At 34.1% G+C, this 17,699-nt stretch overlaps 1 protein-coding gene across 1 annotated transcript in view; it reads right to left on the reverse strand.

The window, feature by feature from the left end:
• LOC149806495 (uncharacterized) overlaps positions 1-17,699 on the reverse strand; it is a 98,407-nt gene that overhangs the window by 7,948 nt on the left and 72,760 nt on the right. The window contains exons 23-27 of the mRNA XM_089953875.1: positions 17,044-17,217; positions 8,082-8,306; positions 6,761-6,873; positions 4,342-4,411; positions 1,225-1,464 (exon numbers count right to left, since the gene is read on the reverse strand). Coding sequence (XP_089810001.1) covers positions 1,225-1,464; positions 4,342-4,411; positions 6,761-6,873; positions 8,082-8,306; positions 17,044-17,217 — 822 coding nt within the window. The remainder of the gene's footprint in view (positions 1-1,224; positions 1,465-4,341; positions 4,412-6,760; positions 6,874-8,081; positions 8,307-17,043; positions 17,218-17,699) is intronic.

The raw sequence follows: 17,699 nt of genomic DNA on the forward strand, positions 1-17,699 counted from the left end.
AAGGTAGTTGCCCTTTTAATGGGACTGCAGCAAGGATATACAAAATACATGTGTTTCTTATGCGAGTGGGATAGCCGAGCAAGGGAAATGCACTACATGAGGAAGGAATGGACTCACAGGCAGAATGTAGCCATTGGAGAGAAGAATATCCAACACCCAGCTCTGGTTGAGGCTCAGAAAATCTTGCTACCACCCCTTCACATCAAACTAGGCTTGATGAAGAACTTCGTGAAAGCCATTGACCGGACTTTGCCAGCATTCCGATACCTGCATGAAAAATTCCCTCGACTCAGCGAAGCAAAGATTAAAGAGGGAGTTTTTGTGGGTCCTCAGATTCGAGAGCTTTTCAAAGATGACCGGTTCAACAACTTGCTGGAAGGTGACGCGAAACAAGCATGGAATGCTTTTCGCCTAGTTTCTACAAACTTCCTCGGAAATGTTAGGGCAGAAAACTATAAGGAACTAGTAGAAGACATGTTGATGAAGTATAAGAAACTTGGCTGCAATATGTCTCTAAAGATTCACTTCCTTCATTCCCATTTGGATTTCTTTCCTAGCAACTGTGGTATTGTTAGTGATGAACACGGCGAACGTTTTCATCAAGATATCGCAACAATGGAACAAAGATACCAGGGAAAATGGTCCACTACAATGCTGGCTGACTACTGCTGGACACTCCTCAGAGATGCTCCCGAACAGCTGTACAAGAGACAGGCGAAGAAATCTAAGATGTAGTCAATGACTTGATTTTTTATAGGTAGGCTATTACAGTTGACCTTTTACTATTGGAATGCATTTCGTTATGTAAACATTAATTTCTTGCAGATTACAAAAAAACTAGAGCCAATTTTGCAATTTGACTGTCATATTCGTGTTCAGCACATAAAAATTGATAAGAATTGACTAATTTTATTTCAGTAACATGACTTTTGTAAAAATTTGTTGTCCAGTGTTACAAGAGCATACAAAATGATGATTGTCTAATGTTCAAGGAATTTGTTGTTCTTGTTTTGTTGGTTTTGTTAATCTTGTTGTTGCTGCTGTTTTCTTATCGTATTATCTGTTAGAGTCAAATATACATATTTGGATGTAAGTCTTTCCAGTAATCATGGATAATAATTCTGATAAAACGGATAGGGACAGAGTTCTGAAATTCCAATGACCACCAGTTTAAAAGGACAAGCTTCCACTAAGATCATAATATATTTTGAGTAAATGACTTACTTCCGTACACGTCACATTGGTTACTTTGTGTTGGAAGCATGGGTGGGTTTTGATCAGGATGGGTCTTGCTGAGTTGACATACACCCGTGTCATAACAGTATGAAAATCCCCGACAGTTGAATGAGCCTTGGTTAATGCACTGAGCTGCGCACTGATCGACAGACCCACCCTGAGTCTGAGCGTCGCTGGTTGCGTAGTTTGCGTTATGGCGATTGGCAGTAAAGTGTAGAAGGTTCATATCTGGAAATAGATGACATTGTATACAAAAGCACCTAATGACTTTACTATATACTGCTTAAAGAAGTAAGTAGGTGTAACCTTCATTTTATAAACCATGTAACTATTTCGACATGATGTGCTTGCTTGTACAGAAAAAAGGTTGATTTCTTCGAAAACACAACTTCAGTCGCCTACCTTGTTGTTTACGATGAAATTGCACTCTGCGACGTCATGCTCAGAGATCTCATCATACATTTCTCTTCAGACTCAGCTGATAAATAGTTTGTTTTGTTTTTTTTTAAATAATTTATTCAATTGCATGCTGTTGTAATGTAACACTGTTTGCTGGGTTTGACCTTGTCCAAAATTGTGTTCATTTTTGCTTGACCTGATTGACTTTTTTAGTTTTTTTAATTTAATTTTATGTCAACAACTAATACATAGCTAAATTATTCTCTATGTGTATGAGCTTAATATCAGGATGATTATACAGGTAAACAAGAAGGATTAAATATGTTGATTTGGGTCAAAGTTTGGGAGTTTCCTAATTGAATTTTACAGGTTATGGTTTTGATTTTGTAAACATCAGGATCATTCTAAAAGGTTATTTTCCATTAGTTAATGTTTTTTCAAAAGAAAATCCTAATTGTGACCTGAGGTCAAGTAAGAACTACATACTCTTGTAATTTGAGGACTTGGCAATCGTGCTTTAAAGTCTAGCACTTTTAAGTTGTAGTATAAGTTGTAACCAGGAGTTTTAGGCTGGAATCTTTTTTTTTGGGGGGGGGGAATTATTGAATTCAAGTGATTATTTTCTCTGGAAATATAAATGTGCTCTGATAAAATTCTTGTATAAAGACATTAACTGGAATTTATAGTAATTCAAACCTAGAATTATATTACTGTGATTCGAGAAAAGACTGTTGACAAATCTGCACTCCATCAGCTACCACAGTCACGTCATCCCCTTCAGTTTTGGATTTCATCGGGACTTTTACTGAGTTTTATTAAGGACTTTATATTATTAGAACTTGTGTCTCTAGTTCTTGGATTATTTTGGGATTTAGTTCGAAATACCGTAAGTTCGTTTTCTCATTTTCACTTTGTATTCTAGGGAAATAAATTATTTGTTAAATTTTACAAAGCTTGCTGTCTTTCACTCTTTTCTGTTATTTATTTAAAGAGCATAGACTCATAACAAATGATCGTAGCCTTTTACAAACTGAAGTAAAATAGACGTTGAACTACCCCGTATGAGTTGGTAGTGATCGGAGCCTTTAACACCCTGAAGTAAAATAGACGTTGAACAATCCCGTATGAGTTGGAATGATCGGAGCCTTTTACACCCTGAAGTAAAATAGACATTGAACAATCCCGTATGAGTTGGTAGTGATCGGAGCCTTTAACACCCTGAAGTAAAATAGACGTTGAACAATCCCGTATGAGTTGGAATGATCGGAGCCTTTTACACCCTGAAGTAAAATAGACATTGAACTACCCCGTATGAGCTGGAATGATCGGAGCCTTTTACACCCTGAAGTAAAATAAAAAAGAAGTTGAACTACCCCGTATGAGTTGGTAGTGATCGGAACCTTTAACACCCTGAAGTAAAATAGACGTTGAACAATCCCGTATGAGTTGGTAGTGATCGGAGCCTTTAACACCCTGAAGTAAAATAGACATTGAACAATCCCGTATGAGTTGGTAGTGATCGGAACCTTTAACACCCTGAAGTAAAATAGACGTTGAACTACCCCGTATGAGTTGGTAGTGATCAGAGCCTTTAACACCCTGAAGTAAAATAGACGTTGAACAATCCCGTTTGAGTTGGAATGATCGGAGCCTTTTACACCCTGAAGTAAAATAGACATTGAACTACCCCGTATGAGTTGGTAGTGATCAGAGCATTTAACACCCTGAAGTAAAATAGACGTTGAACAATCCCGTTTGAGTTGGAATGATCGGAGCCTTTTACACCCTGAAGTAAAATAGACATTGAACTACCCCGTATGAGCTGGAATGATCGGAGCCTTTTACACCCTGAAGTAAAATAGACGTTGAACAATCCCGTATGAGTTGGTAGTGATCGGAGCCTTTAACACCCTGAAGTAAAATAGACATTGAACAATCCCGTATGAGTTGGTAGTGATCGGAGCCTTTAACACCCTGAAGTAAAATAGACATTGAACAATTCCGTATGAGTTGGTAGTGATCGGAGCCTTTAACACCCTGAAGTAAAATAGACATTGAACAATCCCGTATGAGTTGGTAGTGATCGGAGCCTTTAACACCCTGAAGTAAAATAGACATTGAACAATCCCGTATGAGTTGGTAGTGATCAGAGCATTTAACACCCTGAAGTAAAATAGACATTGAACTACCCCGTATGAGCTGGAATGATCGGAGCCTTTTACACCCTGAAGTAAAATAGACGTTGAACAATCCCGTATGAGTTGGTAGTGATCGGAGCCTTTAACACCCTGAAGTAAAATAGACGTTGAACAATCCCGTATGAGTTGGTAGTGATCGGAACCTTTAACACCCTGAAGTATAATAGACGTTGAACTACCCCGTATGAGTTGGTAGTGATCGGAACCTTTAACACCCTGAAGTAAAATGCACGTTGAACTACCACGTACGAGTCGGTATTGATAGACGCCTCTTATATCCTGAAGTAAATTACACGTCTAAAATTCATTGTTACATATATGTAAATTCATTAAAATTATGACATTAAAGTCATGGCGGAGCCAATACTACGCTAAACAGTAAAAGTTATCATTTTAAGTATCAATACGACTGCTGGAATATCGACTCGACTCATCCGAGATACATTTAAAACTTGGCTAGAAAATATTACTATATAATAAATAAATAATATACAAAGTGTTTACTTACTGCCGACAATCTTGTTAACATCTGTCGGCAACATGTTAGAAGCAAAAGACGTTGCAGGAAATACTATGAGCTGTAAAAGAATAAATGCTTGCGTGAAATGACCGTAAATACTGTTTAGCATTAGCTGTAGAAGAATAAATACTTGCGTGAAATGACCGTAAATACTATTTAGTATTAGCTGTAGAAGAATACATGCTTGCGTGAAATGACTGTAAATACTATTTAGTTTAGCTGTAGAAGAATACATGCTTGCGTGAAAATGACTGTAAATACTATTTAGTATTAGCTGTAGCCGAATACATGCTTGCGTGAAATGACCGTGAATAATATTTAGCATTAGCTGTAGAAGAATAAATGCTTGCGTGAAATGACCGTAAATACTATTTAGAATTAGCGGTAGAAGAATACATGCTTGCGTGAAATGACCGTAAATAATATTTAGCATTAGCTGCAGAAGAATACCAGATTGTGTGAAATGACCGTAAATACTATTTAGTATTAGCTGTAGAAGAATACATGCTTGCGTGAAATGACCGTAAATACTATTTAGCATTAGCTGTAGAAGAATAAACGCTTGCGTGAAATGACCGTAAATAATATTTAGTATTAGATGTAGAAGAATACCAGATTGCGTGAAATGACCGTAAATACTATTTAGCATTAGCTGTAGAAGAATACCGGATTGCGTGAAATAACCGAAAATACTATTTAGCATTAGCTGTAGAAGAATAAACGCTTGCGTGAAATGACCGTAAATACTATTTAGTATTAGCTGTAGAAGAATACATGCTTGCGTGAAATGACCGTAAATACTATTTAGCATTAGCTGTAGAAGAATAAACGCTTGCGTGAAATGACCGTAAATAATATTTAGTATTAGCTGTAGAAGAATACCAGATTGCGTGAAATGACCGTAAATACTATTTAGTTTAGCTGTAGAAGAATACATGCTTGCGTGAAATGACCGTAAATACTATTTAGCATTAGCTGTAGAAGAATAAACGCTTGCGTGAAATGACCGTAAATAATATTTAGTATTAGCTGTAGAAGAATACCAGATTGCGTGAAATGACCGTAAATACTATTTAGCATTAGCTGTAGAAGAACACCGGATTGCGTGAAATGACCGTAAATACTATTTAGCATTAGCTGTAGAAGAATAAACGCTTGCGTGAAATGACCGTAAATACTATTTAGCATTAGCTGTAGAAGAATACCGGATTGCGTGAAATGACCGTAAATACTATTTAGAATTAGCTATAGAAGAATAAATGCTTGCGTGAAATGACCGTAAATACTATTTAGCATTAGCTGTAGAAGAACACCGGATTGCGTGAAATGACCGTAAATACTATTTAGTTTAGCTGTAGAAGAATACATGCTTGCGTGAAATGACCGTAAATACTATTTAGCATTAGCTGTAGAAGAATACATGCTTGCGTGAAATGACCGTAAATACTATTTAGCATTAGCTGTAGAAGAATACCGGATTGCGTGAAATGACCGTAAATACTATTTACTTTAGCTGTAGAAGAATACATGCTTGCGTGAAATGACCGTAAATACTATTTAGTATTAGCTGTAGAAGAATACCAGATTGCGTGAAATGACCGTAAATACTATTTAGCATTAGCTGTAGAAGAATACCGGATTGCGTGAAATAACCGAAAATACTATTTAGCATTAGCTGTAGAAGAATACCGGATTGCGTGAAATTGAATGAAAATACTGTACATTCATCTGATGCGATTAAAACAAAAAGAGTGAACGATACATGACAAGAACGACAAACGTTTCTAGTACAGCAATTTTATTTTATTTCTTATGATAGCATCTTCACTTAAATAAGGCACTCGTCTTCCTTCAATATCACCCATGCAATTATGACGTCTGCAACAGATTATTTCTTTAACTTATTTACACTGATATATGTCTGAGCAAACTCTCTCACTCTTGTAATGACACATTTTCATAAAAGACGCAATTTATTACATGTTTGTTTTAATTTCGTTTACATATTTTCTTCTTCATAATGAAAACTTTCGACAAACATACAAATGCTGTCGCCCATTTAGATGGGTTGACACTTCTGCCTTTTTTTTACTTAATGCAATTCATTCCAGTATTTATTCCAGAAAATAAAACTCGTCCAAATGCTGTTTTCAAAGGCTATAAATTGTTTGGGAGGACATATTCAGCAACTATCCTTGAAAAAAGGTCTGCCGGTAAAAGGTGCGTGCTGAATGGTGTGTGTTTTTATGCTTCACCTATTTCTTGCAATCGAAAAATGATGATTCTATGTATAGTTCTTATAAATTTGTTATATTATACAGTCCATTTTAAAACTATTTGGTCTGTTTGAACTATAATTAAGACCTGAATGCGTGACTATACAAAGACATTTTAGGAGATCGCTTACCATTGAGCCTGCCTGTATGGAAACGTTCAGGAGATTCTTGTAGACCAGGTCGCGAATAGCAATGAAAGCTTGACTTACAGTGATTTCAACATTATTTTGATTATTGACAGCCTCTGTAAATACATAAATGCTTTTTTAGTATACTTGCATATGTAAACTATAATGGCATAAATTGTTGGTCCACTTGTACTTGTGGCTGTTTAATTTTGTGACATTGATGGCAGTAGCAATGTGTATTCTAGACCTGACGAATGTGACTAACTCAAGTCAAATACCACAGGTGACAGCAAATAAAGAATTTAAAACCCAAGGAAAGCGTTGCGAAAATGTGCTGCCCCTCCCAGCTTAAATACAATCGCTCGTACGTTTGGAGAAGTTCAGTTTTCCTACAATTGTTAAGCCTCAATATACCTTCATCTTCATATCTTGCCCTTTAAATATTTATTCACACCATATAACCTATTAATATTTTATACATTTGCTAGCTTTATGATACCTTGCATTCACTATTTATTATGAGATATATATATTCAAAGAGTCTGCAGTTTATACATTTTAAGACCCGACACGCAATGTTCCTTCCATTAAAACAACAGGACCTTTTACCAGTTCCCGAAGATTTAAGTACTTTAAAAATGCAATTTTCAGAAAACTATATAAGTTAGTATCCAAGAAATTAATTTAACTTCGATGGGCCCAGAGTGACCGATGATCTAAAGCGCTCACCGTTACGGATCACTGCCATCTAACATCTGTCTGCGTGGGTTCGAGTCTACGATTTGGTCAATGTGGGTATGTGAGAAAGCTTGCCAGTAGCTTCTCGTGGGTCGGTGGTTCTTCCCGGGGTTTTCCCGGGTTCTTCCTCCACCATTAATACTGGCCGCCATGCACAGTCTATTATGTGCAGAAAGATGGCGTTAAACCCCACAACAACAACAATTTAACTTCGAATTACATGTGTGTTATTGACTGAAACGTTATTACTAAATTTTAAAATGCAATATGACTCATATTCTATATCTAAGGTTTTGGATTAAAGATCACTCTATTATTAATGCTAAGATACTATTTTGAGAGTTGTAGTGGAGAATATGACTCGCATGGTCAATACATTGAACAAATTCTTCACTCCAATATTTGGTATCATGATAGTAAATAGTAGCTATTATTACAAAATATGCACAAAAACTTGGTTAAAAACTAAATTCTTTCGACCATTCTGATGATGAGAAAAATATGCTACAAAAATTAATCATATTTAGTGCTGAATTCGAAATGTTTCATATGAAGATGGGAAATAACAAACAAGATTCTTACTTACGAGAATAATGATCGCACGATTCGTTGGCATTTAGCTGAGATCCATCAGGCGTCAGCATCCTGCTCAGCTGACAGATTTGTACTGCAGGGCAGTAGTCAAAACTTTTGCACTGGAACGACGTTTCGGTTCGACAACGTGATGCACAGTCCATGGGATTTGAAATGCTGTAGTAGTTTTTGTCCACTGTGTAAAGGCCGACCTTTTTACTGCTCTGTATGTAATCAACTAAAAAGAAACGGCCATAATTTAAAACCAGACACAACTGCCCTCCGAAAACGAGTCAACCCCTATTGATTCTAATCTGCGAGAATTGGTTTAAAACCTTTGCTATTTTTCACACATATAATTAAACACAACCAAACCGAATATTCCTTTATAATTTATATAAATCTCAGGCCACACGCAGGTAACATAAGAGAAAAGACAAACAAATTAACATTTAAACATCATTTTTATCAAAAGTTTTCTAATGAGTATGTTACACATATCTAATTTAATTGTTCATTTGTTAGTTTAAAAAATTCTTTGCATGCAGTTGTAATGTAATATTGTAAGCTGGACTCGACCTTGTCCAAAATTTAGTTCACTTCTGCTTGACCTGATGATTTCGGTTATTTAATTTTATGTCAACAACAAATACATAGCTAAATTATTCTCAATGTTTATGAGCTTAATATCAGGATCTTTATTAATAAAAGAAGCAAATATGTTGATTTGGGTCAGGTTTTGGAGTTTCCTAAGTAAATTGTACAGGTCATGGTTTTGATTTGGTAAATATCAGGTCATTCTAGAATCTTAGTTTCCATTGGGTAATGGTTTTTTATATATAAAGTAAATGCTAATTGTGACCTGAAGTCAAATAGAGAACTATATAATCTTGTGATTGTGAGGATTTGGTCATTCGTGCTTTAACAGTTAGCACTTTTAAGTTGTATTATAAGTTCTGACCAGGAGTTTTCGGCTGGAGTCCTTTTTGTTCAAGTTACTGAATTCAAGTTGAATGATTGATTGATTGGATTTACGTCGTGTGCGCCCAGAAGGGCATGTGCGGCAAAATACAAAAGTGCTCTGATAAAATTCTTGGATAAAGACATTCACTGTAATTTATACTGAATTCAAACTTGGAATTATATTATTGTGATTCAACAAAAGACTGTTGACACATCAACACTCTAATAGCTATAACAGACACGTCATCGCCGTCAGTTTTGGGACTTCTTCGGAACTTTTACTGAATTTTATTCAGGACTTTAAATTACAAGGACTTGTTTCTGTAATTAGTGGATTATTCTGGGATTTAATTCGCAATACTGTAAGTTATTTTCTCTCTTTTTCACTTTTGTATTCTAGGGAAATAAATAATTTGATAAATTTTACAAAGCTTCTTGTCTTTCTCTCTTTTTTCTGTTACTTATTTTCAGAGTATAGATTCGTAACAAGTAACACCTATCGCAGCTCGGAACGAGGATGCTTACACACATGTGCAACCTATTTATATGTAGTTTAAGCATTATATAATTGATATCCAACTGCCTGAAAACAAATTCGATTCAAATAAATAGCCTGTATATAAACAGAGTATTTATATTCCTTTATAATCCCGTGTAATATTGTTATAACTGTAATATCAATTATGTAAAACTTCTTCATTATAATTTCCGAGAATATGTATAACTGTACAATGAATTTTAATAATTTTACCAGTGTAGAAATAATTCCAATTGAAATCCGTTGTTCAAGTTGTACTACGTATGATTTAATAAAAAGTAAGGTTTCCAAAGTAGAGAGCTTTCACTTGAAAAGAATGGAGAAATGAACATAACGTAGTTTCATCACTAATGTGGTTTTAATCACATGCGTAACACTTTCTGTTGTGATGTGGTATATTTTCCACACTGTCCTGCCTCTTCCAGGAGTCTGTGATAACTCTGTCTGAATTTGAACTATGGTAAATATGTGTTTTGATATAGATATACTAAGTAACTTTGAAAATTGATGTCCTGATGGGCAACGTTTGCAATCCATTCTTTATAATATGCCGTTTATGGTTTGGTCAATTTAGCGTTTGAGCTCAGGGCCTATAGATAAAATTCTGCTAAACGAAATTGATTCTTCCAATAGAAATCGGAATGTTTTTTACCCGTTTCTTTTTTTCCCCATGTATAATAGTGATCCAAACATCGATTCGTTTGCAATCCAGTTCTGAATGCTGCATCGGAATTTGGTGATGTACGTAAGGACTCAATTAGTCGAGGATTTTCAAGCCCCCCCCCCCCACGACCAAACAGTAAACATAAGTGCAAATCGATAGTGAAGTGCAAGTTGCGTATTCTTTAAAATAGAAGATGCGTTGCTGTTGTCAGTTGTCTCAAAGCGTTAAGCAATGAACAGTTCTCGAAAAAAAAGCTCCATGATACTTAAACGCAGCACATACATAAATTTTATGAAATGGAATTCATCAGTTAAGAAATGGCTTTGCCCATGGGGAGAGAGAGAGAGGGGGGGGGGAAGAGTTCTGGGCTCTCTTCAAAGCGGATGACACTCATAACGGTGTAGATATGGCTACCTCTGGGGAATATGGCGATGCGAGGGTACTTCGGGATGCTGTAACGATACAAGCCTCTTTGCGTTTCTGACGAATGGACTGGAGTGTCCGCGGATCGACGCTTTTTACAATAGTTTCTCAGCTCATGGCCAAATATGGACATACGTCTAGTTCTTGTGTAACGCCAGAATCTCAAAGTGAGGCTCCATCGTTTCTTACAGACATTCGTCTGGGTCTGTGTACGTCATTAGGCAGACAATTCAACCACGTCAGTGCGTGGAGCTTATAGCTTAGTCAGGGATTTCATGCATCCGGAATGCAGCAACTTACACAACTTAGCGAGTATAGTGTTTGCTGACTTATGATACAAGGGAAATGTATAGAGTTTTGAATTTTGCTCATAAGGCGCAATCTTTATTAAATAGTATATAATTGTAATACCGAAATAAATGGATTTAATCTCAATCTATAGAAAATTACTTTCAGTATAATTTAGTTTTAAAAAAATTGCTTTTAATACAATTTAGAGAAATTTTAATCTTATTAATTTTGCTATAAAATTCTGTCCTAATAGAAACAGTCTCTTTCGAAGTTTAAATTAAAAGGGATACATTTTATCTGTACCAAATATCGTGATTTGTTTCTTAGAGTTATTAATAAGTTTCCAAGGTTGAACATGCTTGTAAAACATACTCGTAAAACATGTTCATATTGTTTTGGAAAGATTCTGCATCAGTTACAACTATTACAATATCGTCCGCATACAATAAAATAAAAACTTTGAGATACGTTGAAGAGACAAAACTCTATATTCGCAATCAGATAATTTCATTAAAATCTAACAAAACTATCTTCACAGCCGGACACTTAGTGCCTAGAAAGAGTGATTCCAAATCACTAAAGAACAATAATGCCCATGTTATAGTTTCTGATTGGCTAAATGTTTGAAAAACTGGAATATTCTCTAGCAAACATCAGGTAAGACATTATGTGATACAATAAAATGTTCTTGACATTATTTCTGAGCAAATCAGTCATAACACCATAACGGAATCAAAAGCATTGCAAAAACAACCCAAACAAAACCCAGAATAATTTGGGTTTTTCTTCTGAACTTCAGGAATTATGTTAAAACATTGTTATGTATATCTGATTTACGTATATCTGCTTTAATATATATTTGTTTTAATTTAATTGTTTGTCAGTTTTAATTTTTAATTTTTGTTTCTAGAGATGAAACATTTTTCAGTACATAATTTGACCTTGACTGTTAGTTTATAAACACCAGGTATTGATCTAAATCATGTCCTTGTTTTAAAATCTGTGGCAACCACGTAAACAAGTTCTGTCTTTATTTTAAAATGACTGATTGTTGTCGAGGTCATGATGGGACTTCGTGTTTAAGATGTAAACAACAACAAAAAAATATTTCTTAGAGTAAAATTATTGGTTTCCGGCAGGGTCACACTGGGTAGACGTGATCTTTAACAAGTACTTATTTTCTATAAGCTTCAAGAAGATGATCACGTGACCTCTTGTTTACGTTTTTGAAGACCATATGATCTCTATTTTGGAACATTATTCTCAGTAGAAGCTGGGCTGTTAAACTGGAAGTTGTATGTTGTGCTGTTTGGAGTTATTTGAAATTACTTGGATTCAAAAGGATTAATTGTGTTATTTTTCTTGGAAATACATTTGCTCCTGTGAGATTCCTAATAAAAGACAGTTCTTATACGAAATTTATTTTGATTTCCGAAACTGGAGTGATAATTCTTGTTTCTAGAAGGAACTGTAGACTTCAACACTACATATTGCAGCATACGTCATCGTCTTCAATCTTGGATTCTTCGTCGGGATTCGAACTTGAAATCAGTAGAACATTTTGTTATTAGGACAAAAATGTTATTCTTGGATTATTCTTGGAATATTTTGGATTTGATTCTATAAAGCCGTAAGTTCATATTTTTTTTCTTCATTTTACATAATTTTTCCAGGGAAATAAGTTATTGTATTTTTCCAAGCTTGTTGTTTTCACTCTTTCTTGTGTTACTGTTTATTCGAGCCTAAACACGTGACATAAGAACATGTAGTGCAAATCTGAGATCCGTTGCTGACTATCCAATCTGTAATCCGGCATGGTTATGTTACTAAAATAGAGAATTATTGTGTTTCGGATATTTAAGATAGCCATGAATAATTACAGAGAGAGCTTCAAATTGTTATTGGATAATTACACAGACAGCTTCAAACTGTTATTCCGACGATAACTTTCAGATACAATTAGGATCCCCGCTACACTTATAAACACGCTTATAAATAGGTCTTATCATTCCCAGACACAAAAATATGAGATTATTCCTGAGGTGTATTTAACATATACATTCTTAATTTTATCATTGTAAGATGTACTTGATAAATTCATTGTTAATTTTATTTGTAAGATGTACTTGATATATTCATTGTTGATTTTATCATTGTAAGATGTACTTGATAAGTTCATTGTTGATTTTATCATTGTAAGATGTACTTGATAAGTTCATTGTTGATTTTATCATTGTAAGATGTACTTGATAAGTTCATTGTTAATTTTATCATTGTAACATGTACTTGATATATTCATTGTTGATTTTATCATTGTAAAATGTACTTGATAAATTCATTGTTGATTTTATCATTGTAAGATGTACTTGATAAGTTCATTGTTAATTTTATCATTGTAACATGTACTTGATATATTCATTGTTGATTTTATTTGTAAGATGTACTTGATAAATTCATTGTTGATTTTATCATTGTAAGATGTACTTGATAAGTTCATTGTTAATTTTATCATTGTAAGATGTGCTTGATATATTCATTGTTAATTTTATTTGTAAGATGTACTTGATAAATTCATTGTTGATTTTATCATTGTAAGATGTACTTGATAAATTCATTGTTAATTTTATCATTGTAAGATGTACTCGATATATTCATTGTTGATTTTATCATTGTAAGATGTACTTGATAAATTCATTGTTGATTTTATCATTGTAAAATGTACTTGATAAATTCATTGTTAATTTTATCATTGCAAGATGTACTTGATAAATTCATTGTTAATTTTATCATTGTAAGATGTACTTGATAAATTCATTGTTAATTTTATCATTGTAAGATGTACTTGATATATTCATTGCTGATTTTATCATTGTAAGATGTACTTGATAAATTCATTGTTGATTTTATCATTGTAAGATGTACTTGATAAATTCATTGTTAATTTTATCATTGTAAGGTGTACTTGATAAATTCATTGTTGATTTTATCATTGTAAAATGTACTTGATAAATTCATTGTTAATTTTATCATTGCAAGATGTACTTGATAAATTCATTGTTAATTTTATCATTGTAAGATGTACTTGATAAATTCATTGTTAATTTTATCATTGTAAGATGTACTTGATATATTCATTGCTGATTTTATCATTGTAAGATGTACTTGATAAAGTCATTGTTGATTTTATCATTGTAAGATGTACTTGATAAATTCATTGTTAATTTTATCATTGTAAGGTGTACTTGATAAATTCATTGTTAATTTTATCATTGTAAGATGTACTTGATATATTCATTGTTGATTTTATCATTGTTAGGTGTACTCGATATATTCATTGTTGATTTTATCATTGTAAGATGTACTTGATAAATTCATTGTTAATTTTATCATTGTAAGGTGTACTTGATAAATTCATTGTTAATTTTATCATTGTAAGATGTACTCGATATATTCATTGTTAATTTTGTCATTGTAAGATGTACTTGATAAATTCATTGTTGATTTTATCATTGTTAGGTGTACTCGATATATTCATTGCTGATTTTGTCATTGTAAGGTGTACTTGATATATTCATTGTTAATTTTATCGTTGACGTATTGAATGCATTCTAGAATCTCTCCATGGCGAGTTCAGTATGACATCGTTATCGATACATATTTTATCAGTGCTGTCATCCTTAATATATTTATTTAAACATTTAATGTATTTATTTAGCGTAGTTAATGTAGGGATAAAATGACGTTGTTTTCTAAACCTAATATTTTTTAATAAAAAGCTGTCAGTTATTTACTTACAGGTTTTCTAATTTTGTTCGTAGTTTTAGTTTGATTGACAGGGATTTGAGATCTTGCTAATAAAACATTTGGTGCATGTCTTTGACGTTCGAACCAACGTTATCAGAATCATTTTTGTTATTGCTATTAGTTATTACCGCATTATCTTCGAATCTCTTTCAGTTAACTCATTAAATAGTTTGGAAGCTAAATGATTTATATTCTTCATAATTTCTTTGTTACTTCTGTAACAATATTGTGTTGTGCTTGTTTATTTCAGCAATTTCATCACAACTAATGTTTTTGACAAAATTAATCTTATTTTGTTCTTTCCACTTTAGCTTCTTTGAAGATAGTTTTTTATTTTAATACATTATGCCATGTATATCGATATTTTTTTTGTAAATCCTGGTACATGATTTTATAAGTTTTGTTATTTTGTATTCATATTTGTAAATTATACAGATTATATTTAGTTGGTGGCGTAAGTGCATACGGTCTATTCTGAGATATTAAAGAACGCAAATTTCGTACGATCTATAAATAGATGCTTAAGTACGTTACGACAGTTACAAACAATATAATTATTAGTAAACATGTTTACGAAATTATGCCTTTTTCCCATGGGGCATGTCGGTCGGGTGATATCTTAGAAGAATTAAGTAAAATCTTAATGGATAAGTTAAGTCACATGAATAGGCACCTCGAAATATTAGAATCAGTAGTAAAATCTGTCACGTAGAAGTATGCTGGTAAATATGGTCGCAATAGACATTGTATATAAAGAGAGAAATAGAAAGTCCTCAAGTTTAGGAATATAAAATTATTCAGGAACTATTGTGAATTATTCAAATGAGTTCTGGACAACGCTATTTTTACAACATTACGATTCTTGACGGACCAGTGCAGTTTTATATGCAGATTTAAACGAGATACAAAAGACACACACCGAAATATAGGTCTTGGTTGCTTGTGAAAATGTATTGATCGATTTGGGGCCAGTATATATAGTCCCGTTCTATTTACATTACAGTCACCTGATGCGAGAATGTCTTAACAAACACTCTTCTACCTCCACTTTAATAGATTTATTTCTGCTTTTTAAAACTTAGATTCTGGTATAATTACTATATCGCGAGTGTCTACTTTTTCAATCGCACAGATAACATCGTAAATTTGCATACGGTTAAAGAAGTCAGTATACACAAATGTGCATTTACCTTTAGGTCAAAAAACGTTCAGTGATCCAGATTTAATTTTCTTTTAACAATGCTCGTAAAAAGGTAAACATTTGTTTTTATATTTTACATTTCGTATTCTGGACCACTAAAGATCAATTAATGCAAACGAATGAACACTGCAATTGCTCTTGTTTACAGGAATTGGATAAAGCAGTTTATCTGTGAGCGAAGTCCGTCTAAAGTCAGCTGCACTTCACGATTCTGAGCCACTGTACTAACATATTGAACATATCTCCGTTGACATGTTCATCAATCATGAATTTTGCAGCGACTGATGGAAATTGGATTTCAGGTGTGTTTTCTTTCAGATATTTCATATCTGCTGTTAGTGGTTTGATGATCTTTTACAGGTAGTCTGGGTTTACATCAAACTGTGTACCTTTGAGCTAAAAGGTATTGAAATGTATAAGCCCTACATCCTGATAATCGCAAACAGCAGCGATTAAGGATATGTGATGTATTGTTATTGTTGTTGTTGTGGGGTTTAACGCCATTTTTCAGCACACGATAGGCTATGCATGGCGGCCAGTATTAACGGTGGAGGAAGAACCCGGGAAAACCCCGGGAAGAACCACCGACACACGAAAAGCTACTGGCAAGCCTTCTCACATACCCACATTGGCCGAATCCTAGACTCGAACCCACGCAGACAGGCTGGAACTTAATCAATTAAATTTGTGATGAACACCAACTAGTTAAGTTCAAGATTGTCAAACAAAACTCCAGAAATCAAGTTTTAAGGTGCAGCCTTGGGCGACCACCTCTGGTAAGCTCCAAAATATGATGTTGGTACGCCTTTGACGTTCCACAACTGACCTGTATTGCAAGATAGTTATTACGTCAACCTTTATATTCGTGCACAGAGGAAACTAACAGACTGAAAGAGAATAAAAAGACAAAAGAAAAAGACATGAAAGCAGACATGTTTTCATTGGGAGCCTCTGACAAATATTCATAGACACGGTCACTCACGTCTTCAACAAAATAACTAAACTAATGCTGAGAGAATGCATGAAGTATTATAACTCTTAAGAAACTGTTTTGTGGTCCACCACAAGGTAAGCATGGGATCTCAACTTACGTATGACTGGTGCTTGTTCCACCATGGTTGCTGTGTAGTAAATTTCGTTCCCTTTAAAGGTGATCTGAGCATTCTGGAATCGGAGAGGGGAAACGGATAAGAATGCAGCCAGCGTTAGCCGAACGTTTTTCTGGAAAATCCTCACCCTACCGTCGAGAGTTGGATGATATGAACCTGTGTGAAAATAATGATATTATTTGTATCACTGTAGTGACAGAAGTAGTAGTAGTTGCCGTTGTTGTTGTTGCTGTTGCTTTGGTATTTATGGTTGTAGCAGAAAAAGTCGTATAAGTAATAGTTGTATTGCTTTTTGCAATATTAATTCTTGGAGTTATAGAAACAACAGTAATAGTAATTTTATGTTATTCGTTTTGTTTCTAATCGGAAGAAGATAATTCTATTCATAATTACGTAATGGGGCTTACATTTCTCACCTGGATTGCATGATAAGAAGCTTGATGTCATAGTGATAGTGATGTTGGGCAAGGTAAAAAGACTACTCATTAAAGATCATTGAAATTAATTTGAGCATGGCCCTCATTCGATTACGGCCTTCATTAGATGACAGCCTTCATTAGATCACGGCCCTCATTAGAACACGGCCTTCATTAGATGACAACCTTCATTAGATGACGGTCAATTATTGCCAATAACGG

This window comes from Sinohyriopsis cumingii, chromosome 1 (genome assembly GCF_028554795.1).
Source record: "Sinohyriopsis cumingii isolate HCF-2022 chromosome 1, ASM2855479v2, whole genome shotgun sequence".
Lineage (NCBI taxonomy): Eukaryota > Metazoa > Mollusca > Bivalvia > Unionida > Unionidae > Sinohyriopsis > Sinohyriopsis cumingii.